General features: G+C 44.5%; 2 protein-coding genes across 7 annotated transcripts in view; both read right to left on the bottom strand.

Moving 5' to 3' along the window:
• Nucleotides 1-27,719, bottom strand: part of sick (sickie) — an 83,439-nt gene that overhangs the window by 2,716 nt on the left and 53,004 nt on the right. For 4 of the 6 annotated variants that reach the window (XM_035887918.2, XM_035887922.2, XM_035887924.2 and 1 more), the window contains 15 exons: nucleotides 26,537-26,690; nucleotides 24,666-26,457; nucleotides 24,153-24,559; nucleotides 20,284-20,578; nucleotides 17,825-18,160; nucleotides 17,358-17,621; nucleotides 16,844-17,258; nucleotides 16,494-16,635; nucleotides 16,155-16,181; nucleotides 14,616-14,860; nucleotides 14,333-14,484; nucleotides 3,283-3,366; nucleotides 1,421-2,113; nucleotides 804-1,345; nucleotides 98-628 (listed from right to left, as the gene is read on the bottom strand). In XM_035887918.2, the coding sequence (XP_035743811.2) occupies nucleotides 98-628; nucleotides 804-1,345; nucleotides 1,421-2,113; nucleotides 3,283-3,366; nucleotides 14,333-14,484; nucleotides 14,616-14,860; nucleotides 16,155-16,181; nucleotides 16,494-16,635; nucleotides 16,844-17,258; nucleotides 17,358-17,621; nucleotides 17,825-18,160; nucleotides 20,284-20,578; nucleotides 24,153-24,559; nucleotides 24,666-26,457; nucleotides 26,537-26,690 (6,079 nt within the window). The remainder of the gene's footprint in view (nucleotides 1-97; nucleotides 629-803; nucleotides 1,346-1,420; nucleotides 2,114-3,282; nucleotides 3,367-14,332; nucleotides 14,485-14,615; nucleotides 14,861-16,154; nucleotides 16,182-16,493; nucleotides 16,636-16,843; nucleotides 17,259-17,357; nucleotides 17,622-17,824; nucleotides 18,161-20,283; nucleotides 20,579-24,152; nucleotides 24,560-24,665; nucleotides 26,458-26,536; nucleotides 26,691-27,719) is intronic. The other 2 variants (XM_035887920.2, XM_085664666.1) reach the window with 1 other exon arrangement.
• On the bottom strand, nucleotides 2,126-3,276 carry LOC146873154 (uncharacterized). Its single transcript, XM_085664669.1, has one exon. The coding sequence runs from the start codon at nucleotides 2,801-2,803 to the stop codon at nucleotides 2,207-2,209; it is 597 nt and encodes a 198-aa protein (XP_085520795.1). The 5' UTR covers nucleotides 2,804-3,276; the 3' UTR covers nucleotides 2,126-2,206.

Raw genomic sequence — 27,719 nt, 5'->3', positions numbered from 1 at the left:
TAGGTAGATTTGCGCATAATTAATATGCGTAAACTCCTTATTATTTCCAGAGAAATAAGACGATTTGATATATGAGAAGCTTTTGCATTTCGTTTACCTAAAGTTATGATGTAATTGAAGATTCGTGGTGCTGCAAGTAGCCTGACTCATGGTTCCAATAATCGCGGGACAGGACGAGTGTCTTGTACCGAGAAGACCACTGAAAAGTTCACCGAGAGAGGCGGCATGTTGAAGATTCTCCAAGATTATCACTCTCGGCAATTCGTCGGCCGCATTAGAGTCGCATCTTTCGGCGATATGAGCGAGATATTGCTTGAGTTCTTTGCTCGACTTGTGATCGACTATGAAAGTGGCCACGGCAGCCGCGTCTTTCGAGTCCGTATCGGCGTCCACGAGAGCGTGAGCCAGTTTTCCTGCCAAGTAACTTTTTCCGGTACCGCTAGGTCCGCAAAGGATGACTCTGCGATGTTCCGTTAACAGGGATATTAGTCGTTGAACGATAGAGCGTGGTATCAGAGTGTCAATCGCGAGCCAGGAGTAACCTGAGAGCACCAGATAAATAGTTTTCACGTGTCCTATCAGATAACCGCACGGTAGTAATTCCGGGTGCTGAGAATCCGTCGTACATCTGTTGAAAGGAACGACATATATATATATATATGTGTGTGTGTGTGTGTGTGTGTGTGTGTGTGTGTGCGTGCGTGCGTGCGTGCATGTGCATGTGTACTTAGTAGATTATAAAATCGCTTCGAGACAGTTCTGTTTGCTTAATAGAACGACGAAACGAAAGAGATTTATCTAACCTCGAAGCTTCACCGAGATGATAAGCTGCGACACAGTCAACGCCGAGACCCAGATTCGTGACGGGATCGACCCTCGATACGTATTCCTTGAAGCATCGTCGTACGATCGAGTCTAGAGCATCCCAGCTCGTTTTGTTACTGATGCAAACGTTTGCGATAATGCAATGCGGAGGCTCGCCGATGATGCCGCTGTCCGAATTATTACCCGATATTAGATTGTAATTGAAATTTTTTTCGCTCCCGAGATAGACGGCAACGTTAATTCTCTTTCCGTCAGTGTCGTGGTCTAATGCTGGCTCGCCGCTCGTAGCCGAAGTCGCCGATGGTACGACCGAATGTTCGGGCACGTTGAGATCTTCCAATTGATCGGCAGTCGAACTGCTATCGCCATTCGAAAGGGCAGCAACGCTCGAGGCCACCTCCGTCATGCTGAAACGCCTATCGGGATCGCTCGGTAGAGACGACTGAGAGGACGTAAGAGATTTCGAAGTTACCAGCCGCTGCAGGCGTTCGTTGTTTTGCTTCAGATTGAGCATTTCGTTCTGTAAAAAGGACACAATCATCGATTGATATAAATGATCGCGAGCGATTTTTCGCCAAGCTCGAAGATAACTTACTCTCATCTTGATGACCGTGTCCTTCAATGATTCCAATTGATGGGCCGAGGAGAGTGCCTCCAATCTGATATCCGTGAGAACGAGATCCTTTTCCCTGAGTTGTTTCTTCAATTCATCCACATCCTCGTCCTCCTTCTTATAAAGAGCCGAGCTACTCTTACTACCGGTCAGAGGATTTTCAGGCTCCGGTGATTTTTGTCCGTTGCTCCTTGCTCCAGCACTTTGATTCCTCGCGGTTTCGTGTTTCGAGGCCGTCGGTAACCTCGGACTATTTGGGACGCTCAATTCTCCGCTGGCACCGTCCTTACAATCCTCGGCATCAGAAACGGAACCATGCCTGTTCTTTCGCGATCTGGAGAATGCTTTCGAAAAGGAGCTACGCAACCAACCCTTCTTTTTCTGATGGCTACTACTCGCGGAACAAGCGCTGCTCAGGGAGTTGAGAGAAGTGACGCTGTCCGCCGACAGCTGTCTTGCCATCGATGCACCCTGATGATGTCCCCCGTTACCACCGCCGCCGCCGCCGCCGCCACCACCGCCACCGCCGCCGGTGCATCCTGTATTGCCGGAATCCGAATCACCGAGAGTGTGCCGACGACCATTGTTGCCTGATCCCCCGTTGTTCAATCCAGCCTCCGCGCTTTGCTTTCGAAGCCTCTCGATCGTTTCACGTAACTCTTGTAATTCGGAATCCTGTACAAGAGGCATATTAGGAACGGACAAAAATAAAACAAATTTTCACTTTATAAACTTAAACAAATCTATCGTTTTATCGAATCATCTTAATTATTCCTTATCCGCGATACCGCCATTCGTTCCGCGAACGGGTGAGGATTCCTTATTGTGACAACAGGTGCAACTATCCGAATGACTAATTACGGAATCGTTACTCCAAGAATCGGCTATGCTAAATAATTGTCTCATCGATTTGGAACTCGCTTCCTGACCGATGAACTTGTCCGATTTGTCGAGTTCCTTTGTCGTCGGCTTTTTTCTTATCGTCAACGATTCCCCGACATTGATATTTCGATAGAAAGTCTTTGGTGCTATATTAGGAATCAAATTCTTCTTCATTCTTAAATTATTATCCTCCTTTTGGAAGACTTTTTGCGACGAATTCTTGACGGTTGTCGTAATACGCTTTTCGTAACACGTCCTGTCGTTCAATTTTTTCGAGTTCTTTGACTTGCTCGATCCCTCGATCTCCTTATTACCCGACACCACCCTGTTAGACTTTTCGACCGCCGTTCTACCATTGTTTTTCAATATCAATCCTTTGGATTTGAACGAAGACGACGATGTCGGAGTTGAGTTTTTATTCGCGGATAACGCGTTTGATTTTTTGCTGATCGCGTTAAAACGCGGCACTTTATGGTCCATCATTCGATCATTCGACGATTCGGTTAATCGACCGTCGAAACATCGTAATTTGCGATTTTTCTCTTTTTCTTTGGAATTCTTCTTATTTCCTTTTTCTTTCTATTCGGTGCGAATTAATTAGCCGGCGTGACTTTTCAATTTTAATAGCGCATCATTGGGAATGAGATTTATAAAGGTTACTTAACGTTCAACGAGCTATCGACATAGATATTATGTCCAAGGTTGCAAGGAGGTTGCAACCTTTCTTTATTAACATTTTGACAAATGCATCACTGAAGATGCGCCAAATTTCATACTTTTCTCGGTATTACCACGACGACAACAACTTTGAAATTTTTACGTCTGGCATCTTTGACATTAGAATTGCGTTCGGATATCGAGCGTGTTTTGTCTTTGTTGAAATTCGTCGACGAATTAGAAACCTTATATTATAGATAAGCAAAGGTTGTACGAAAATTTACCGATCATTTACGAATGCTTACCTTTTTTTCAGCCGTTGCCGTGAGTTGCTGCAATCGTTGCGTCATGTTCGACAGGGATTGTTCGAAGGCGGACACGACATGTGCCTAAAACAAAACAATTAATCATTATCGATTTAAAGTATGTTTTCATTCGTCTGTCGTGTCTAGACGTTTATTATGTCATGACTTTTCTATTACTATATTTTTATATATTGCTATTAATATACGTTGACAAAAATAAGCCTATTTCAATTTTATTCCTTATCTTACTACCTCGTGGCAATAGAAAATCCCAGGCGTAGGACCGTCGTCGACCTGCATACATTGGTGCGTACTATACTCGCTGACTAAAATAATAATAAGCTACGATATTTTACGCACGCACAGCCTTGGAAAAGAGGAAACAGCCATTGTCATTGCCATTGATCGTCAATGATCGACGGCGATACGGCGAAAACGGTAAAAGAAATAATTGCAAATTGGTGTGTGCGTGCGTGAGTGTGCGCGCATATAATACGGTATACGTATGTAATTATAATAACATCTAATGGAATAGAAAAGTTACTAAATGACTAAAATCATTATTTTGAAATGTCCATAGACTTTGACAAAGGTGAAAGTTGACTTTTTGAAAAAAAAACTACAAATAATTCGCCGCACACAGGTAAGGTTCCAACGTGTTATTAAAAGTAGACTACCTGAGATTAGATTAGATTAGATTTTACAAAAGAACGTTTGTCGACTTTTGTAAGAAAAAAAAAAAAAAAAAAAAATAAAAAGAAAAAAGAAATAGATTCTTATGCGTTTCGAGATTCGCTTACGAACGCTTATCGCGTTCACAAGATCTCGGGAGGGGGGGGGGGGAAGAATCGTTGTGTGTTGCCTTATTGTATACGGAGCTTAATGAAAGCCGCGAGCGAGTCGTCGAATAGTACTAAAAACTGGACCGGAAACCTTCGGCAAAAACGGTAGATGCCGATGATAGGAGCAAAACGAATGGCGGTGCATAGTGAGACGCCTTGTTCGCATCTAAAACGTAGCGAGAGCTCGTACCGAGCGAGGGGCGAAAAGAAACGAGGAGCGCGCATCGTTTACGGGATTAACCTCGAACGCGAGTCTTTGAGATTTCAGTTCGCCTTCGATGTACGATGAAGAAACACGACGAAACACTTTTACGTAAATACGTACTGATTTTTTATCAACGTTTCATTAGATAGGCGAATCAATATTTCGTTCGAATTTTTAAAAGAAATTTTTATGCCGTACGGATCGAGAAGGATCAGTACAGAGAGGACGTATCGTGAGACGAACGAGGTATATTCCTTGAAGCGTTACGAGCCGTGCCAAGACATACAAGATTACTCGCTGCTGCTAAGTCCCAATCAGACGCAACCGTACGAGTTCTCCTTCATAGCGCTATACAGGTCATGGGAGCTCGCTCTCGTGTACGTAGGATCACGCCGGGGAAACTATCCGCAGGAAATGATATTTCAGTGTCGACAAAAAGAATGCAATTAGGACAACGTGAATAAATACGCAAAATCTCTAAAAAAAAGATGCAAGTAGACATATATGCAGATAATGTGCCTGTGTTAGGAAGGGAGGATCCCCCTTAGAAATAGCTGAGTAAAAATTCTTTTTTACACGTCTTTCCGAAGGACAATCCGTGAAATCGAAGGGTCTTAAGACGCCTTCCACGATTCGGACCTAAAGTTTTTCTCAGAATAGACTAGATAATAAGGCAAGTCCCTTCGGACGGGGGAAAATTCGAAACGAGAACCGGTAGAGATATCGTTCATATATGAGAAACGCATTTGAGTTATTCGCTTAACGGCTTGAAAAGCTCATATTTTTATTTTCAAGTCAAATCGATAATTCCATAATTATTCCTTGGCGATCGAAGCATTTAAAGATATTCTATTCTATTTACCGTTATTTAAAGTCCTAGTATTATCCATCAGGGCCGTTTAATCGAATAGCGATCGAATAGAAATGGGTCATTTTCTCGTTTACCTGAAGAGAAGGACAACTCCGGTGTCTGTACTTCCTCGTGGCAAGTTCCCACCAGGGTATCACGTTATCCGTACTCCGTGGCTTAACCGGATCGCTAACGGCGTGCTCGTAAAGCGGTTCGAGCAACGTCACGTTCCCGGATAGACGCCTGGGAGAGTCATTGGAAACCTGATCCCTGGATACGCTTCCTCTTCTCGGCAAGGTGGCGAAAAGTGCGTGCCGATACTTTCCAGACTCATCCTCGTTATGGTCCAATTTGAAAGAATCGTGTCTGGTCCGGGAATTAAGTGGGAGGATCGTTGGCGAAAAATTATCAACCGCGGACAGATTCAGACGCGATCTCTCGAGTTGCCCTCTGAGAATGACGTCGGTGGCATCGATCGAATATAGAGAATCTCTCGTAAAGTAAGATCCGTCGCTAACGTCGATACTGCTGGAGCAGGCTCTGAAAGAGGGCTCGATCTTTTCGCGAAACGTCCTATCGAGTACATCTTCGGTGGATTTGTGAAGAGATCTACCGTTCGTTTTCTCCTTCGATCTTCTATACGGTAGAGTTCCGTATTTGTTCTCGTCGAAATTCGCCATGAGGGCGTCGTCCTCCCGAGCGTAGAAATACGACCGAGCCGCCGGCCCATTAAAATCGAGCACGTTAAATCGATCAGGATTTTTTCCCTTTTCCAGATTACCAGATGCGTTCGGCGATAGAGTATTTTGACAAGGTGGACACCGAGAGATCTCGAAGGAACGATCGTCCTCGTTCGACGAGATTTCGTCGTCCTTCGACTCGATGCCGTCCGATGCCGATTCGCTAGGATTTCTTTCCACGAGGAGAGAGGGGACTTTCTCGTTTCTCGTCGGAGCCTCGTCGATGGCATGAAGGGAGTCCGTAGACTTGGTCGAGGACGTCGTAGTAGATCCGGTCGAATGTCTCGAGGTACTTGACAAAGAGGAGGATCTGACCGAGGGACTGGGCGGGATCTTCCTACGTGTACCCGAGGAGGTGTGCCGTATAGATTTCGTTGTTTCGAGCCTTCGCTTGTCGCGGCGGAACGGCTCGTTCTTCTCGACGAAATTCTCGGCGAAATTCTCGACAAAATTTGGTGAGATCGGTGGCATAGGTACCATACCACCCCTATTCCTAAGGTAACCAGAGAGATCGTCGGACAAACAAAGGAGCGTCTCGTTCCTCGCCGTCTTGTTGATCATCCCGTAACTCGTGCGGCTCGACTTGTCCGATACTTCGTAACTCTTATCGATCCCGGCTATATTCTTATTAACGTCTTCGATGTATTTTATGGTGGTACGATATAGGTCTCCGCTCTGAACATAATTTCCATCTACAACGACGGCTCGACGATCGCGTCTGGTCCGAGAGGAGGAAGCGTTGTTAGGCAGGGCATAGATGGGTTCGCTCCCCTCGGTATCATCCTTATCGAGCAAACCCATCCCTCCGAAGTCGGCTCTTGCCTCTAAAAGACGCGACTCGGGCTTCCGATTGGCAACAACGGCGGCGGATCTTTTCAACCCGGCCGTTTGGACGATCTTAGATCTTGAAAGGGCGTTGTGTCGTACGATAACGCGCCTAGCCGATCTATCGTCGATAGGAGAAAACGTTCTCAACGTTCGCTCCCTATCAACGTATTCCTCCGTTCTATCGACGAATCCTTTATTATCGCTCTTGTTGCACCTCTTCTCATCGACGATCACGCAGGAACGACTTCTTCGTACATTTCGAGGCTCCTTCCGTCCACCATTCTGATTGGTCAAAGTTTCTCGTTCCTGGGATATCCTGCGGAAGGTTTTCATAACCGTACCCCTCGTCGTATCGTTCTTCTTCGACGCAACGCGCAATGTCCCGTAAGTCTCGAGAATCGTCTTTCCATTGTTCACCCAACGAACAGGGTCCGAGGTTCGATGGACATCGTCGTCAGTTAAATTCTTACCCGAAATACGAAGGCGCGAGCCTAAAGCGTAAGGATCACCATCACCGTTCACTTCCGCGTCCTCCGAATCGTTAATAGGACGTGGTCTGTTCCGACCACGTGACCTTATCGTCGCGTAACCGTCGTGAACATATCTTCGCGAACATACCTTCAAATCCATCGTTGACGGATCGAGATCGTTCGAGAGTCCACCTTAGTAAAGTCCTTATCATAATTTCCTCCTAATCTTCTTGTACTCGATGCTAATGAATAATACGTTCGTATTCTCGATCTTCGTCAGATAGCTCTCGTCCGAACGATGGGATCTATTGTAATAATAGGGAAGAAATAATACGCAAGACGGAGTACGTACGACGTCGTATTGCGTCGTATTATTACACGTTCTTCTGAACGAACGATCGATTAAAAATCTATCTCTCTTATCATTCCTTCCTTTTCGTTCGGTTTACACTCGTCCTATCCCCTTTGCTCTAGAACTCAACGCGGACTAATCCCAAGTAACATTAAAATTGTAATAGGATAGAGGTCTTGGATATAACAAGACTCCCTGACCCAAATCGATCCTCGAGTGGCTCGCGTATAGCGTAAACGGCCGTAGGCGCGCTACGGCGATGATAAAGACGACTCGTCCGTGCTTGGCGCGTAAGATCGAAAGAGAATGATTAAAGCCATCTGCCGTACTATGGCTACTATCTCGTCGGATGCTTTTATTATAGGCAAATTTTAACGACTTTTACCGATAAATATCGAAACTAATAATTTCGTTTTCGGCGATTCGAAGTTGTCCTTTTTGCAGAAAGGAGAACGATAAGGATAGGTGCGATATGTATAACGATATGTATAGACGATGGAGCGCAAGATGCGACCGCACCGAAGGTGCAACGACACCAAAGATTCTCCTACCTACTCCAACTCCATCATTTGACGCACCTGCCTACCGTGTACTTCGGGTACATCGACCACTACTTTTGGCAACTGCCCGATCTGAAAGATCTCTTCCCTCGGCTATTCGTTCATTTCTATCGCTTATAGTTTTGCCATCGATACGCGCCGTCAATCGAACGCGCCCTTTTTCTCACGGATTTCTCTAACGGATTTCTATCCTTTGAAAGATAGCAATATCAACAACGAAATTCTATCGTATTGCGAATAGGAAAGAGAAGAGCCACAACGTATACCGTCGTCGTAGGCTTATAGTAAGAACGGTTAACGGTGGAACGGAACGATTGGAAAATGATGAAAGAGAGAACGCAGATATTGTAAAAGAGAAGAAAAGTTCGCGGCGAACACAGCTCGTATCTATTTTGAAAGGACTACACGCTGCTGCGGTTGCACGTGCGCGTCTTGTGTCCGGGCAGAACGATGCGGCGCACAACGTGTGTCGTCGTCTGCGTGTTGCGTGCACGGTTTAACAAAACCAATAACGTCAATAGAGGCATGTACATATGCATGACTCATTCGGAATACGAGTATATAAAGGTTGAAAGAGGAGGCATCGTCCGGAGTCTTCCCTTTTATACCTTTATATTCTTTTCGTTCGAACGTCAATAATGCGCGCCGGACGAGCGCATCTCCGAACTTGCAATAAGTCAAAAGTATGTCGCGAAATTATTCCCTACGTCGAATGGAACTCGATTTTCGATATATAATATCGATAAATAATTATCTAAGATTCTTCGTAAATGCGTTTAGTTACGTTACGAAAGTTCTATCTCTTTGCTCGCGACGGCGATTAACATAACGAGTTCATTAGAAGCATCCATCGCACGCTGACTTCGTCCCGTCTCGTCCTTTCAATATTTCACGAACATGCGCGACTATATGTCTATTACCTGTTAAAGATAGTAACTACTTTGCTGATGTATTCTAGTGGCAAAGTATCTTTCGTATTCAAGGGATACATTTCTCCGACGAGAAAACAAAAAGTTGAAAATAGAAGAAGAAGAGGAGAAGGAAACAAACGGTAGAGAACGGATAGTAACGAGATACATTCCGGTAGTAATAAAAACTTTACGCGTCGTATAGAAATTCGAACGTTTCTTTGCGCGAATTCGCAGTTTATTACGCGCTGAAAGATGAGTCCGTACGAATCTATTCAAATGGGGTATTTCGTAAAAAGGTCATCGAGACGAGGTCTTCGATACGGAATCTACTTTTCCAAGTCGATTATCTGTCTTTCGGCCGATTAGCAACGAGACTTTGTGTCTGCTGTGTTTTTTTTTTCAACTAACGAACGAGTATAAAGAGAGAAAGAGAGAGAGAGAGAGAGAGAGAGAGAATCGTATTGTAGCGCGTCTATATTTAACGATTAGCCAACTCCAAGTCAAAGCGTCCGCATTTTTAATGCGAATTTAATGGCGTGCGTCGCCTTCGACGAGAAGAAGCGAGACTTTATCTATGTACTATACGCATTAATATGTATGTACGAGTAGACGCGTTGTCTTTTTAAAGCCGAGGAGTCAAATTAAGAGAATATAGATCGCACATGCGAGCTTTCTATATCGTATCGTACTACATAGACTCTACGTAGATCCAACATAAGTACGTATACGTGTAGTATATAAAACGAGAGAGAGAGAGAGAGAGAGAGAGAGAGAGAAAGAGAGTCGAAACTAAGACCTTTCTCCGCGTCTGATATAGACGAGAATGCTTGGCGCACCTCGCTAATTAACAGCAATTTAAATCCCTCTTCCACGTGCACCGTACTGGAAAAGTATCAGAAAACGATATCTATTCGTTGCCTTTTCTACGAGCACGCGTACGCATCGACGTTTTTCACGCTACGCGCGTCAGCCATAGCGTGTGTGAGTCAACTTTCGACTAAACATTTTTCAAACTACATTCCAAGATCAATTGGATGCAAAGGGAGATGAAGATTTTACCGGAAGACGTCATCGACGGGGAAAAAAAATTGTGTTTATTCCGTCGTAATACGTCGCGTAAAGAATGCGAAATGGACGACGAAGGTGAAGGCGAAGGCGAAGGCGAAGGCGAAGGAAAAGAGAATGACGATGCCGACGACGACGACGACGACGACGACGACGACGACGACGTCGATGATATTCTCGTGCACGTTCGCGATTCTTTGCATTCTAAACGTAATTGAAAGCGTCCTCATGACGTGACGTGCTCGTGCAAGGAATTCTTCCGTTCTCACGTAATATCCTCGAATATAAATTGAAAGAATCTTAGAGTAGGGTATTACAAGGCACTAGGTCAATCGAATCAACGGGATGACTTTGGGCGTATTCTCTATGAGCTGTTTAACGATCAATTAGAAAAGAGAAAAAACTTTAATGAGCCGTTAAATACGATAGGTGTATTTAAATAATTTCTATAAATTCCATAAACAGAAATCGTTTTAACGTATGTACACGGTATTACGACAAGGCCGGACGGACGCATTTATCTTCGGGATGAGCGAAATACGTTATCAAAAGGAACGATCGACTCTAGGAGAAGGCGAGTAAAGGCGGACGCTTAATGCGAGGTATTAAAAGGAGAGACAAAAGGCAAAACAACAGCGTGTGTTTTAATAAGACAGACCACGGGATTGGCTGGATAGTTAGCTCAATCATGTCTCCGGAGTCTTCGTCGTGTCTCCGAGGGTCTCTGTCTTTTGCTCGCGGCAAGCAAGTTTGCCTACCAGAATTAAAATCCATCGCGAGCGGCGAATCGTTATTATCATTGCCATTACGTATCGTCATCGTTGTCATCGTCAACTTGTGACACTGACTTTTTGCCCTTTCTGTTTATTCATCTCGTTCGATCCATAAGAGAAAAGTTTAAGGTCTTGCCCAAGATGGCTCGTCGAGATGACAGAAAAAAAAAAAATCATTCTTCGTTCTTAGCTTTCGATTATTGAGAACGAGTGTCGCCTTTAAAAGTAGAAATAGGAATAGACGCAAGAAATCGGGAGCAAGTAAGTACAAGGGCAAGAGAGAAGATGGGGGTGCTAGCGAGTGCTCGAACAAAGGAGTAAGAAAGCACGTGCTCGTGACACGAAAGTTTCTCGCAGGATCCGGGTCTTGAAGAAGAAAAAAGAAAAAAAAAAAAGGGGAAGAAAATGCGTTTCATAAGGAAACGTGGCTATATGTGGTGCGTTTATTCGATACCCGCTCGTTCTTGATTTTCCTCTTTTTCTAAAGGTTTCAAAACTAACTAACTATCAAGAGAAAAGCGTCTTTCCCAAGAAGAAGGGAAATTTCTTCGAAGAGGAACACGGCCGTAAAAGCGAAGGGTAAGACGGAACCGTAAATCTTGTCTCGTTCTTAAGCGACTCTCTCTCTCTCTCTCTCTCTCTCTCTCTCTCTCTCTCTCTCTCTCTCTTTCTCGCTAGGGAAACGTCCACATGGCTCTCGGGTACGCATCCCTTCGACGGCGAGAGCTTTCGGGAGAGGCGTCGGAGTGAGAGAGTCGAGTAAAATAATATTCGTGATAAAGGATATTCGTCTCTAATGCGTAATAAACCTTACAGAATATTTGCTTCTCAATTGTTAAATATTATATGCAACTTTTAGAAAAAGAATAATTAAAATATATATGTGCTTTCGATGATACGTATGTAATCTCTTCCAAACTATTTGAGAATTGGCTAAAGACGAGAGAAAAAAAACAGAACTTGAAGATTGTCTCTAATGTACCATAAGAAAATGATATATTATATGAGTGTGGGTGCCTAATCATTATACTTTGAGAATATTTGTTATCCGAGAAGGATCGTAATTCTTTTCGAAGAATCGTAAATCAGCCGACATTGTGAAAAAAGAAGATATTCTCCTTCCCGCCGCTCTCTATCGCAATGAGAAAGATCATCGGCCATCCTCGATGACAAGAAACAATATATACTATAGGCTTGTCGAAGTGACGGATGGCGGGCGCTCGTCGTTGCTTCTCGTGAAGAGATATGGAAACGCGAAAAAAGAAAAACGCGAGAAAAATCTCCGGATATAGTGGTCGAGAAAATGGAGAGGAATAATAGAGAGGTGGTAGTGGAAAACGCGATTCTATCTTCTTCTTCTTCTTCTTCTTCTTCTTCTTCTTCTTCTTCTTCTTAGAACCCCCTCGTAAGAAACCCTATAGTTGAGCTTCTTCGTCCAATCAAGATTTCATTAGTCGATTTCGTCTCTTGGAAGAAACGAATTTGTATTTTTACCCGATTTTATTCTCATAATTAAAGAGAGCACGATTAATTATCCGTAATGACGTACGGCCAACCAACCCTCTCTCGTCCGTTGAAAACAAGAACAAGATTTCTATCTCGCACGCGTCTAAGCGTAAACAACTTCGAACGGACTTTCGGTTACGGATAATGGTTATATAGTTTTTGAAACGAGTTTGTGAAACGAATGATACTCATCGTACTCAAAGAGATTTATCAAAGTCCTTATCGAAAAGCATCGTTTACCTTTCTTTTATTTTCACCGATATCGCATCGAATTTTATCGATACGATAGGAAGATAAATATGATTTTTTATGAGAAAGGAAGGAATTCACAGACTTGTTTTCGCGTTGCTTTTCGAATCCAAGATTCGAATTTGTCAAAGTTCTTCCTTAAATATACCGAGAGAGTAGATAGTGTAGCTTAATCTAGGGTACCTATCGCCTAGATTTTGACGCTCGATAACGGGACGGATTACGGGTAAAGATAAGGGGACAAAATCGTCCGTTTAATAGAAAGCGAGCCTCGGACGAACGATTTCACACGTTACGAATAGAGATCGTTTGTCTTTCCTTTCGGTGCACTGCTAATCCAGGATGGATTATCGAGGAACTGTATAGCACACACGTTTCTTTTTCACCTAGCACCAAACGTCTTAGATTTTTCTCTAACGTCTCGCACGCGTCTCGAAACGATTCTCCGTTTCTTATGTATTCCTCTCGTCTATTCGAGAAGAAGGATCGTCGTAAGACGTCGTAGCGGAGAATGGATGGCGTCGCGATAGACGCAACGCGTAGAAGGCGCCTAGAAAGAAACGAGAACGGCACGAACGCGTCGCGTTGCACGGGACCAACTAAAGAAACCGATCGGCGCGAAGGCGATTCAGGCAGGCGCGGCGGAAGATCGTACGGCTTTCTCGATTGGTCGAATCCCAGTCCCCCTGCGCTCTTACAACGAGTCACTTCATCGGCCAATCCCGTTTGGGTTACATCCGTACGAGAGCCAGATAGGCTGTTTAGGCATTATTTGAATTGGCTCCTACCTTTACACTACCGTCGCTCGGATCAATTTATTATTAATGCAAATATAAAAATTCATTTTAAAGGATTTCGCGTGATAGATGTGTCAAAGAGCGCGAATACAATGGGTATATTTCATTTGACTGGAAAGAAACTTTATAACGATGCGCTTAACGCGCGCTCTTAATTATGTGCCCTTAATTATATCCAATTCTTTATAATCATAACGACGACGACGACGACGACGACAATAAATGTTTTTATTGCTGTCGTCGTGAATAAGAAGAACGATTAAAGATCAAGATATAATTGGTAATTATGAATGAATCGGTAAGGATAACGATGATGCGGACGAGACTTATCGCGCATACATAGTTGCAAACCAACGAACATAGTTGGTTCGATAGTTAGAAATGGCGAGAGAAAGAAAATAGTAGTCTATCGAGCGAGTGTGCGATTGGCACGCAACTCGCTTCGTCGTCGGTGTAACACGAACGCGGTAAGGAGTCACGTTGAACTTGGTGTGCTGCGCACCGGGAAGGGATTAAAAAAAAAAAAAGAAGAGCTACGAAAGATCGCACTGTTAAACGGTATATATGAGTTAAAATGAGGATAAGAGAGCGCACGTTGGAAGAGTCAACGTGTGTGGGTGTTTTCGCGTGGTCGCGTTATACGAATGAAAGAAACGAGAAAGTAGCTCTGAAATCTTAACTCGCCTCACGATGCGTGTGCATTTATATATACGCATTATAAATATACCTACATGTTTTTCCATAATATATTTTCTATATAAAAAATATATTAAAGCTGAGGAGCTTCGTAGATTTTGATTTTTTTTCTTTTTTTTTTCTTTTTTGTTAGTGTATTATTATCCTTATCGGAAGCCAATCGGAGAGATAAGGCCGTTCACATGGCAAATAGTAGATTAACTCACGTTGGTCGATAGTTGGCTGGTCAACGAGTGAACCTTCTCTTGAGCGTCCAGCAGCTCTCTTCGTAATTTTCTCAATTCGTGTGCCTGTTTTTCTTCCGCCGAACTATAGAGACTGCTCGCTGTCGACACTAAGGATACGGAGGAGCCGTGTACTGAAATTAAAAACTATACTGAGCAAGTTATCCTTATTCGATATCACTTTTGAACGAATATTAAGGACTTAGAAACGGTTTAGCGGGTACTTGAGACCGGTGTCTCGAAATAACTATACAAAGGCACTAACTATCGTCGTCTTTGTGTACGTGTTGGTACAAATTAGGTGGCTGTCGGGACGTATGAGTCGGTGTCGGGGAAGTCGGTTGAGACCAATGTTGACCGGTGCATCCCGCTGAGCCAACTGGGACACTGTAGTATGGTTCTACGCCTACGCCAATACCCATCCCGATACCGGCTTCCTCGCCAACGGACGACGACGTACCGCTCCCTCGTGCTAGCATCGATGGATACATTTTCTCGCTTTTAGTGGATCTGTGAAAATAAAGTCGTGCCACCTTTTAACTTTTCCACGAAACTTGCTGTTAATAATTCCCACCCTCGTATTCGCATCTATTCCCTCGCACTCCCCGCACGTAGGTGTATATATATATATATATATATATGGAAAAAGTGAATATGTATATATATATTACCTATTACGTAGGTAAGATACATATGGAATAGAAAGAAAAGGAAGAAAAATAAGAAATTCGTGAAGAGATCGCAATAATGCAGCTGACATAAAGAAGCTCTTTCTCCAAAATTGACTACGTTACGTACGTATATATATATATATATATATATATATATATATATACACGTATATATATATATAAATATATATATATAAATATATATATACATATATATAAATATATATATATATAAATATATATATGTGTATATATATATATATATATATATATATATATACACACAACGTTACCATATAGCTAATAGCATCGGGCTTTGCACATAAGGAAAACAACTTCTCTGAAATATATCTATGTAGTTGAGTGTTACCTTCATCTGGAGCTAGGCGATTAGATATGAAAATGTTTTTTTTGCTTCGAGAGCACCCATCGTGAGTATCTACACAAATCGCGTGTGAGCCAAGATCGATCGGCTCTTTCTCTCTCTCCCTCTCCCTCACTCCCGCTCTCTCGTTCTCTTTCACCTTTCCGTGGAGATCTCGGGGAAAGCTTATACATGCGTTCGCACAAAAAGCGCAGAATAAAGGCACAAATACGAGATACAAAAGACGAGACTACTCGGATTAACAATAATCGGCCATTAATGCGCTGTACTTATCGACGTGTGTTACGTTCGATAAACGATAAACGATAAACGATAAACGATAAACGATAAACGATATACGAATATCTATATAATATATACATTGTTAGATGCAGGTGTAGTCTCTTATGTAAGCTGAACCTCTTGCCGTCGATCACTACGAATATCTTTAGCGATGTTTATTTTCGACGAAACAGTGATAGGTACAAAAGAGTATTATTCGATTTTGGACCAAGATTTAAGATGAAAATGACAAAGCTATTTGAAGTGATGCAGGCAAGTAGTACGATCCGTATAAATCTATCCAACGTGTGTGATTCTGCATTTTTTAATCCTTTCTCGGTACGAGCACACATATTTTCTTTTTTCTCGGCAAACCATTGTAAACTCGTGTCTAGGATAGTAGCGCGCACAAGATGAGGAGAGGATTAAGTTATGCACCGAAGGCAGGGCGGACGAATGTATATGATGTACTGGATAGTCGCACTACCTTGGAAATGTCCTGTCCCGTAGATGGCTAAAACGGTATCAAATATTTCAACGTTATTTCATCGTAACGAACAATTAACTTTCGTGGCAATAATTATTGAATAATTCGTAGAAAGCCAAGAACCGATTATTATAATATATCATAATTCATGAAAATATCGTAATAAGTGAAACGTAACATAACCTGACCGATCTTTCGTAAATCACTTTTATCTTGCTATATTCTATGCATGCAACTAGATGATCGATAGTAGCGATCAGAGGATCGGACTATAATAAAAGATAACGAAAGAAATAGATAGGACGCGTGGACTTAGAGAGAGAAAAATTGTTGGCTCACCTAATCGAATTACTCCTATTGAGTCTCGGGGGAGCTGGGGATCCCGTAGAGTCCCTTTGATGCATCAGCAGACGAGCATGCGTTAAGCTCGCTCTATGCGATCCTAAAGATTCTACGCTGTCGGCTTCGCATAATCCCATACCTGTGGGTCGAGTATCGAATCGATCGTTTAGAAGGAGAGCCAAGGAATATTCGTTATTATATCGATAACAACATTAGTTCTAATCGAACTAATTTAATAGGACAGAGAGTCATTTCATAGGGAAATTGATTAATACAGATAGGTATGTAACGTAGTGTCAAATTATATTTAATGTTGAATTAAATCTTTTTTGACGGCAAATGTGTACCTTGCGAACGTCCACTTGGAGTATAAGTATTGCTGTGCCTCATCCAGGATGTGGCGTAGGGACTGTTAGGAGTGTAGTAACCTGGAAGATCGGGAGCGGCGTAGTTGCTACAGGTATCGCTGAGGCTTCCGTCGGAAGGTTTAAGGACGCGAGGTGAAAAAGAGGCGCTGACCGGTCCTGCACCAGCTCCTCTTTCACGGTGATGGGCTGCGGCAAAGAGAGCCGTGAATTCGGGACTTCCTGGCTTCGGAAGGCTCTGAGAACCGAGCATCAGACGATCTCGAACGGACTGAGATAGTTGACTGGCGCTCGGTCCGGTGAGGCTGTAACTTTTGTAGTGATGGCCTTGATTGGAATTCGATGAATTTGCCTGTAGTTCTGTGGTGCATGTCTGAGTGCCACCGGACACTTTAACCTGCGAAAAGGCACGAGCCGTAACGAGATTGGATCTCTCTCTCTCTCTCTCTCTCCCTCTCTGAATCGAGAGCAATTCTGAGCCAACGGTGAGGCGTACCTTCGTCCTTGGAACCGCACTGACTTGAGCCGTTCTCGTTGCCGCATCTTTGCTACCATTTTGAACACCGTTCGGACTAGGACTGGTGCCGGCACTATGTCGTTTCACGTATCCAAAACTCTGAGGTACTCCTCTTACTTTGTTGCTGCTGCTGCTGCCGCTGCTGTTGTTGCTGCTATTACCACCGGTCGACGTTCCCGAGGAAACTTTCTGTGCTTTCTCGCCATTCGCATATTCGGCCATGGTCTGTTTCCGATGTTTATCCTAAAAAAAAGAACTGCAATACTGGGAACTAGCCATACTGGGAAAACAATCATTGTCTATTTTTTTTACAATTTTCCGATTCGAGATAAAAATAATCTAATGATAAATCCTGAAGATAATCCTGAGGAGCGCTCGAGCTCCTCATACTCCTTATATTCTTTCTCCTTCCGTAAAGAAGAATAGAATATTCTCTCAGGAGTTACCTGGGATCGTCTGGAGGGACTAGGGCTCGGTGGTGCGCCCTCCTTGTCTCTCTCTCGGTCTCTCGCTGCGCCAGCTTCTATATACTTTCTCCATTGTTGGCTGTTGGAGCTGCTGTTGGACGAACCATTGGATCCCTGCTGTTGCTGCTGATGCTTAAACGCCGAACTTTCGGTCTGCTGGGAGCTATCGGATTTTTTCGTGTGAGGATGATGACCACTGCCGGGATGCCTCGAACTCACCACACGATAGACCAGGTTATTACTCTGTTGCGCGCCTTGGGGGGTGGCCGAACTACCGCCACCCCCCACGATCACGCCACCGCCCCCCGGCACCTTCTGTTTTATACATAAATATCCATATATTATTGATTAATCAAATTACTCGAAAATTTATTATTTTATTTCGATTCAAGTGGTAATACACGCTTGTGCATGTATTATGCGCGACGAGCATGCGCGTGCTTGCTTCATTATTTACTACTCTGCATCTAGGATGAACACGTTGCACAGGGAAATATACTATAGGTTCGACGTGATTCGTCAGATGGGTGGCCGAATATCAAGCGTAGACGAGTAGATACCCTCCCTCCCTTTCCGTTCTACACGTAACTACGAGTTTCGCTTTCGTTAACCTACGCTTTAGGTGAATCCACGAATCGTGTGATGACTCACACGATATAGATAGGATAGATAACGAGAACTAAACGAATATCTTTGTAGTAGAGAGCATTTAACTCGGGGATAATCGGTAATAAATACAAAAAAAAAAAAAGAAAAAAAAAACAATAGATTTCGATCTTCCATTTTAAACCATCCTGTTTCTTTTTTTTCTCATCGAGAGAAAAAAGAAAAAGGGTCGCACGTAGTAACGAGTTAGGAGCGACGAATTTCGTTCAACGTCGTAATGGTATGCGCTCGGCTCGATCTTATGGGTTCCCGAGACGGCCGAGAAACAATAAACGCAGGACGACGAGTACCTTTGAACTACGTCCCTGGCACCGATGTGAAAATAAACGAAGAACACTTTACGCTCGTAGGAAAGACGGTCGTGGCGGCGGTTTTAGCGCGATCCCTCTTCGGTTTTCCACCTGGATTTTACGGATTTCGAAATTTATTTTTTCTAATCATCATCAGCGCGCGGAAAGATGTTTAAATTGTTCTTTCAGATGAATTTCAATAGAAGATCTCCTACTTTTATGACGTCGTCACGTCGATGATCGATTTTACACCATTTTCTTCTTAAATATAAAATCTCAAGCAATTGAAACGAACCTCAATCATAATCGCAAAGGAACTCACCATGATCTTTCTCCGTAGGTCTCCTATCGCTAGTTTGCCTGCATAGATGGTCGATAATAACGGCAAGGATAATTCCAAACGATTTGAACGATTATTATAGCAAAGTACTCGTTCGCTCGACGGCTAACCGTCTCGAGGGGGACACCTAGAATCGACAATGAAAGTGGCGTCGTATCGTCTGGAAGGTCCGTAAACGTCTTTCGTATTCTTCGTACTCGCACGACGAAAGCGTTACTGCGGCGTGGTTCGGTTCAACGTTCGATCGAACGAAAAAGAGGCGACATAATGGTCTGAGGAAGCGCGAATAGACGGTCAAATATACGAATATGCGATATATACGTGTGTGTTTGTATGTGTGTACACATACACGCGCATGTATCTACCGTGTGAAATTTTGGGCTTGAAAAATGAATGACTCACGGGTCTCGCGTTCGGCATGCGCGTACGGCGCGTACGGGAGCAACGTTTTAACGTAACTGCCGAGAGCGCGGACGCGCGCGAGCGCACGCTCGACGATTCATCGCTCGCCACCCCCTTTTTTCTCGAGCCCCCACCATAATCGCGCTTACGCTACGATACCGGCACTTTTAACCAACTGTACCTGATGTCAAATACTACTACTACCACGTTTTATTACAGACTGATGCGAAAAGAAATCGCATCGACGAGCACCTTTCGCTCGTTATTAGCGTATACGCTAATACGGTTAGAAAAATTTGAAGAAGGAAAAAAAAAGAGAAACAAATGGTATAAAGGTAGAAAGGAAGAAAAAGAACGATTATGATTTCGCCTGGCAAATATCGATTTCGTTCGACGACGAGCTGTCGTGACCCGGCTACATAACTCAAGAGCCGCGTCGCGCGGGCCGATTATTCTTTTCCCTTTTACTTCGGCTTTAGCCCTTTTCTAAGAAATCATTAGTCGCGTTAGGTAGACGAAACGAAGAAAAAGAAAAAAAAAAACAAAAAAAAAAAGAAAGAAAAATAAAAGAAAATCCATCGAAAGGATTTGGAAAATAGGAAAGGAGTCGATGATTTTTCGACTGGATCGTCGGTGGACGTTGCGTCTCGTTGGGTAGGATATCGATCGGCACGATGCTCCTGCTCTAGGGAAGGAGGAAGAAGGAAGAGGGAGGTCGCGGGGGTTAGAGGTTCGCTGACCTTGTGATGAGTGGAATGACCCGTGTGATTGGCGGAGGTGTGATTTCCGGCCGGAATCGAGGCCAGCTCCTCGATTGTGAGTTCGGCCAAAGCGTCGGTCCCACCGCTGCAAGCACCTAACAGGGCTCCTGCTCCTCCAACGAGGCTACTACCTCCACCGACGGTACCGGCGACGATGCAGCCTCCTCCGGCTCCATCCGACCTCACCGCGTTCGCCGACGGTCTCTTCTGCACCCTTCGCGAGCTCACCAGTTCCTTCACCCCGGACAATTCTCGTCGCGAGCCACCTACGTACCTACGTAGACAACACAGAAATATCCCCCTTTTATTATATCCCATCTTATCGCTTTTCGATAAGTCGCCTATTATTAGAGATAGACTCTGTTCCATTCCTAATCCTTTCGAGGTCTTTCAAGCGCATTTTTATAAATCACCTTCTCCTGCCGTCGCATTTATTCAATCATCTTTAGAGGAAATATTTTCGCTATATATAGGTAGATATATATGTATGTATGTATATATATATATATATATATATATATATATCTCCCTATAATGATATATTTTTCGTCCTAACGAACAGAGAGCGGGCCCCTCCTGTCTGTACGCCGTGTACCATATTCGAGCTCCAGCGGGAAGTCGTTTAATGCTATTTCTTTACAATTTCTTGAGAAAGATCAGGCATCTTTCAACGATACAGTCGTAAGTTTATTAGCTCGAAAGACGGCACACTCGCGCTAGGTATACCAGGCTAAACTTCTTAACAAGGTTTCCGTGTAAACAACGGCTCTCGCTGCGCATAGTCAACTTTGCATATTCGAGAAAATAGATACATATATAATAGCGCAGAGGGAAATACGTCGATCATTGGATGCTACGGGGAAGCCATTAAAGTGGCAACTATAACTTGCGGCGCTTATATCTACCTGTTGTACATGTGTATAGGTATATAGGTGTACACATATATAATGTACGATATATGGTAGGGTAAAGGTATATAGGTGGGTGTATGAAAACCGACGAAATTCTATTAATTTGCATGCACTATACTACTCGAACCTCTCGAAGCAATAGAATAGAGACTAGCAGCCATGTATCTTTGAAAGAATATCGAGAAAACGTAGCGTTTTATTCGCGTAAATACGATCGAAGAATGGTTCTCATTAAAAATTCATCATCGATCGTTTCTTCGTGTGATCGTACATGCAGAGTACGAATACGAACGTACCGTTCGTATCGGAAAAACTAAGATCAAGAACCTCTTAAAGGTTAACTCTTGATGAAATTTTCTTAATTGCTCTCTCAGTTGGATCCCTTCGAAAGAAAGATCGCTGAACCGAAAGATGCATGGAAATGTCAGATACGCGATATCTCGAAGTACATAAATCCTCCTCCTCTCTCTCTTTCTCTCTCTCTCTCTCTCTCTCTCTCTCTCTCTCTCTCTCTCTCTCTCCCTCCCTCTTTCTCTCTGTCTCTCTAAGATAAGATGTAATTCGACTATTTCTAAACTCGTCTCTTACGTCAAAAGCGTTCACTTTTCAAACTCTGGTCGACGTTCACCAATAATGTTTACGTCGACAAGTTTATCGATGAAAGTAGGCTTCTATTCGAGGCTTTTAGAATTGTTGCCACTTTTGTTCCTCTTTTCTCTCTCGCCGGAGAGTTGTCACAGCACGAGAAAGATAGGACAGATAGACGGAAAGTTTGTAGCCTAGACAAAAGGTATTGGAGAGTATTGAAAATAATAAATGAGAACGGAACAGTATGAAAACCAGAAAGAGAGAAATAGATGGGAAGAGAGACGTGAGAAAAGATAAATCGATAAATATACATGTTTTAATGTTCGTAATAATAATACTAGTCGAAGGGAAAGAACAAAGGAGAAATAGTTAAGGGAGAGCTTAGGTCGTAAAGAAAGTGTGACGTCGATGCCAAAGGAATCGGGTTTCTTTTTTTCGAGGATCTTGCCTAATCGAAAAGTAAGCAACTATCAAGGGAGAAAACCCTTCGCGAGGAGGAGGGCGACGACCAGACATTCGAGCCTGATAAATGAATTTCATCGAAGAAAGAATCGATATTGGCGCTGATGGATCAAAGGTGGTTCGCTCTCGTTGTAGACGAAGAGAAACGTCAGGGGAATAAGCGAGGTATATCGACGCCTACGTGCGTTCGCGAACGCCCGGCGAAAGTAAGAAGACGAAGGGGGAACACGAAACGATAGGATCGTGTCCTAAACGTATGGAGACGTAAACTCGTTTAAATACGTTTTGCGTCCACTTTAAGAAGCGACATATCTTAATCGGGCCGTATTAAAAGAAATCGTTGAAATTTACCGAAGGACTCCTGAGGAAGGCGTGCCGCGAGACGTCCGCTATCCTCGAGATCGGTCTCTCTCACACGCGCGCACCACCCCCTTTTCCCCACTTTCTCATTTAGTTCGAGACACCTTCCTTTCGGTCACAGAACGCGCACGAAATGTTCCTAAATCGTATCCGAGCGCGAGAAAATTCGCAAGACGAGTCAGACGCAAGACGATGTGACAGAGGTGGCAGGGTGCGAAGGATCTGGACAAGGTAGAATTGATACGTCTAAGTCTTGTGCGTGTGCGTGCGCGTGTGAATCCGTGTAAATGACAGAGATATGCAAGGAAAAGGAAGAAGTAGAAAATGGTCCGTTTGCTTTGTTAATTTCTTCTCGAGAAGAGTCTTCTTTTTTTTGCACACACGCACGCACGCACGGACGCACGCACGCACGCACGCACGCACGCACTCGAGCAACTTTGTTCGCACGACGAGGAGGACGACGGCTCTACTACGGTTTCGCGACCTTTTCTACGAGAGAGAACAACCCCCGAAGAAAACAGGCTCGCCGTCCTGCGACGGTAGTGCCTCTACCGTCCTCGCCGAGTCTCTGCTATTTCGTCGGCAGATCGCGCCACTGGCCGTGGCGCCGGTCGATCGATCGCTCCTTAAACTCACGCACGGATATACTCTTTGAGCGCAAGCGCCTCGTCGCGACTTGCTCCGTAGATAAATATGTATCTTTTCTCATCCTCCGGCTTTATCTTTTCTCTTTTTCGTGACAACGAGGAGCGTCCGTCCAAGTAGTACGTAGACACGAGAGATATCGTTTTTGCCATTTCTACCTCTCTATAGCTCTTTCAAATTGTTGGACGAGATCTTTTCGATCGCATAGAATTCCAAGGTGCTATTGTCCTTGGAATTTCTTGGAATTGTCCCTTTCTCTTCCGTCTTCTTTCTCATCGACAACGGTGCTCGGGTAAGATGTCACGGGGGAAGTAGGTATATAACGCGTGGACCGAGATCAAAGGACGTCGTTTCGTCTCGCGAGTGATTCCTACGCGTTTACGAACGCGCCTTTTTTTCCTTTCTTTTTGTTTTTTTGTTTTTTCGCAAAGGATGAGAAGAACCTGCTCGGAGCGTATCCGAGACGCGTGTACAAGATTAGTAGCGAAAATTTCGTCTAATTAAAGGCCATTAGTACGCGTCCGAGCGATCTCTCTTCGACGTTAGAGTAGAAGAGTAGAAGAAGAACAAGACGAATAAGAGAAGAGGCGCGCTCGACAAAAGCGACGATTTAAACGTTTAAAGCTCTCTCTCTCTCTCTCTCTCTCTCTCTCTCTCTCTCTCTCTCTCTCTCACGTGAAATGAGAGTGAGTCATTCTCCGTATCCGTAAGATGCGACAGCACGTGGCGAGCGAGATATAACGAGACGCAATCCGTCCGAGGAAAATGGAGATCGCGCGTCCAGTCGAGTCTTTATCAATTCTATTTCGTTTTTCTAAAAGCAGCGGCTTAAAGTGTTGGAAAAGTAGTAAACGGTTAATAGACGGTCATTTTCTCGCTTACCTCTCGCGATCGTGACCGTAAGCGGGATTGATCCTACGCGCGTACAAGGAAGCGCCTCCCTCCGACATGTAACCGTCGCAAAGATCGGACAGAGTTCTACTGCCGACGCTCATACCACCTCGGAGAACTTCGCCGTCGCTAAGATAACCCGAGGCTATGTCAATGTCCGCGTAATCGTGAGAGACGTGATGATGAGAGGAGGAATGAAGAATCGTGTATTGTCGCGCCGTCGTTCTGCTCGGCAGGGTCTGTAGGGCTCTGGCACCGGGCGTGTAACCACGGAGAAGAGGCTGCATCGGCTTTACGGTCATCTCGGCTTCGTCGTCGGCCAACGAACCTCCGCCGCCGCTGCCGCTGCCGCCGCCGCCGCCGCCGCCACTACCGCACGTTGAACCTTCTGATAAAACCTGCAGAGACAGAGAGGAGATAGAACGGAGAAGGGAGAAGGAGAAACTTTATCAATTATTGCCGTGAGAAGTTGACCGACGATCGAGATTAATAATGCTAAAGTACCTTTTCCATTTGCTCGAAGGTCGTGTCTATCTTTCGATTAGGTATCGTCTTGATCTCGCTACCGCTCTCGCTGCTCGGTCGGTAAATGACGCTGCTGTCGCTCGAATTACTTTGGCCCGTGCTATTGGAATTGCTATGAGAGCTCTCGGACATGAGATCGGAAATACTTGGCATCGGCGAGACCATCGCTATCGTATTTGGGTCGAGCTTGGCTCGATGCAAAATGTCGCCCTTGAGTTTAGTCGGGGTAGGCACGCTCGGTCCCGTGTTTTCTTTAGGTGGCTTCGAAGTACCCTTTACCAAAGCCGTTGGTTTTGGTATACTAGAACCCGGACCAGTTACGGACAGCGTAGGCCCCTGAAACGGGCCACCTAAGATCTGTTTTCCTTGCGGAAATGTATGGACGTTTGCGTTTTGTTGTACTTGACCCGTAGATGGTTCAGCAGAATTCACGTTATCTTCCTTGATCCTCGAATCTTTGCTTTCCGACGACGATCGTGTTCTTGGATCGTCGTCCCGAGACGAGCCCGGCTTCGATACGTTCGAGGAATCCAATCCATTCCTTTTGATCTCCTCCTCCACCCCATCTTCCGCCGTCGCTTCCTCCTCCTCCTCCTCCTCCTCCTCCTCCTCCTCCTCCTCCTCTTCTTCCTCCTCCGGGGAGTCCATAGATACCCTCTCTTCTTCGCGAGTCGCACATTTTTGCACCTTCCACGGGGAAGAAGTACCGGATAAATTGTCCGAGATCGAAGAGTCCTGCTTTCGATTCGGTTCCTCATTCGACTCGGCCAAGTCAACGTTAATTTCCTTTTCGACGATCCTTTCGTACGGTAAATTTGCTTGATTCATGCACTGCGTATGCCGATCGAACGGGCTAGGATTGTTTCGCGCGTTCGGAACGTTCGCGTCTTCCTGGTCCGTTCGCGATATGATTCCGTTCGCGTTAGATAGCAAATTCTTTTGTAGGAGCATATCCTTGTTGACTCCGTTCGGAGGTACCTTGAGAGCCTGTAAATGAACTTTCGGATCTGTCATCTTACCAGGAAGCTCCATCTTCGGCCGAGGCGTCGTTTGTTTTATCGACAGCTCGTTTCTACTAGAATTCGATATATTTTTGCTCTCCTGTTGGCTGATATGTTTCGCCGGCGTCGTCGACATCGGATTATTCCCTTTCTGTGATTGCGTAGACGAATGATTTTTCAATATATCTTGCAAGTTCGAGGTCTTCTTGTCCGCCGGTAGTTTAGCGCAAACGTTCGCAATCTTTCCACCTTCCCTTTTGACATCGTCCAACGGCAAATTCGTATAACCGGTCAGTTTTTCTGGTATCGATCCTTTCGTACGGGCGATCTTGCTACTCTGAGTCTTATTTTGTTCCTTCCTGACCGTCTTCGGGCTAGCCTGCTTAGCCGTCTGCTTGCCCGATTGCAATTTGGACTTTAACGCCCGACTCTTTGGCGGCTCGACTTGGATTCTACCCTGATCGTAGAGCGACGTAGAACTGTCCGAGTGTTCTGAGCGTGCCGAGGAAAAACCGGACGAGCTCGACGTACGCTTCGATACGCCTGACGTGGCCTTTCCCCTCTCTTGATTTTTATCTTTGTTGTTGAAGAGCTTGAACTTGTCGAGAACCGAGTTTTTGTTTTGCGCCGTGGAACTTCCACTGCCGGAATACGGGCAAGCCTGTGTCGTCGCCGTGGCCGCCGCCACCGCCGCCGCCGTCGTCGTCGTCGTCGTTGTCGTCGTCGTCGTCCTAATGCCACTAGGTCTGCCCACGGCTGACGTTCTAGGACTGAAAATTCAACGAAGGAAATTTAGACCCGCCGATTAATCGGTAATCATAATCTAAATTCTAAGCGTTTTATTATCACCTTGGGGTCCCGCCAGTGCCTTGCCGATTCGCGTTCTGACCCCTCGGCTGTGGAATGAAGGACAGACCGGTCTGCAGTGTCTGTTGTTGACTCGGACTGGTACTCCTCGAACTGCTCGCACTCCCCACACCGCCGTTCCCTTGCTTCAGACCTCCTGAAAGGTTAAAAATGCAAAAAGGATAACAACGAATCCCCTTTTCTACGTTCCAATACGTAGCTATTATTCCTCATTTACGAGACTCGTAGCCGCTAAACTCTACCAGTATTATCCGGTTTAGTCTCGGCGCGCGAGATTAATTCGTTTACACCATAGAGTCGACGGCGATCGTTTCTTTGGTCGCCGTCGTGTAAACGACTCGATAAAACGACGATACGAGCGCGGCCTTCTTGCCCGAGTACAATATATCGATAAGTGCTCGTTGTGCCGTTCTGAACGGAGTTTAAAACTCTTCCTGTAAAACTTACTCGGACTTACTCGTCTTTGATAAAATAATTATTCGAATAATAATCGCACGAGGTCGTTTTACGCGCTCGTTCGGCCGTGTTCTACGGTAACTCTTTCGATGGATAACTCTCGTTAAACGAAATAAACCTCCGCGTTGATATTTATACACCCTCCTAGAGTACCACTACCATCGGCCGCGTATGCAGATATTTCAAACGTTATCGATCGCTCGGGGGAATACACATCTATCGCGATGAGATTTCGTTCGATAGTAAACTTTATTCGCCGGTCGTTGTTATAAACTCTTCGTCCCGTTATAAAAGTTCAAATTGAGCGGAGTAAGCCGAATGGGAAATAATAAAAAGCAACGAGTAATATTAGCGAGATAGATTTAGCTAATCGGCCGATCGCTAGTCTTACGATATGAAATCGTAATTTAACGAGCCTCTATTTGAGAAGCACTCGGGCGTAATAACGGCGCGAATATCGTTTCTGCTTTATCAAGACGTTACTCTCGCTGACCGAGCTTTCCTCTCGCTTTACAATTTTCCCATAGTTTTCGCTTCGTTTGCGCCACGAGCTCTAGCAGAGTGAGAGCGAGAGAGAGAGAGAGGGAGAGAGAGAGAGAGAGAAAGGTCCGATTTGTAGTCTTTCGAACAAACTCGTCAACTTTTTCCTCGAAATTGAAAATACGATCTCGTCCACGCAACGAGCTATTGCTATCCTACCCTGATACTC

This window comes from Vespa mandarinia, chromosome 2 (assembly GCF_050613455.1).
Source record: "Vespa mandarinia isolate Hongniang chromosome 2, ASM5061345v1, whole genome shotgun sequence".
In the NCBI taxonomy this organism is placed as follows: domain Eukaryota; kingdom Metazoa; phylum Arthropoda; class Insecta; order Hymenoptera; family Vespidae; genus Vespa; species Vespa mandarinia.
This window is presented reverse-complemented; position numbering and strand designations above follow the sequence as displayed.

Bases quoted from the DNA above. Each gene is read 5' to 3' on its own strand.
- LOC146873154 (XM_085664669.1), bottom strand. From the start codon at position 2,803: ATGATGGACCATAAAGTGCCGCGTTTTAACGCGATCAGCAAAAAATCA.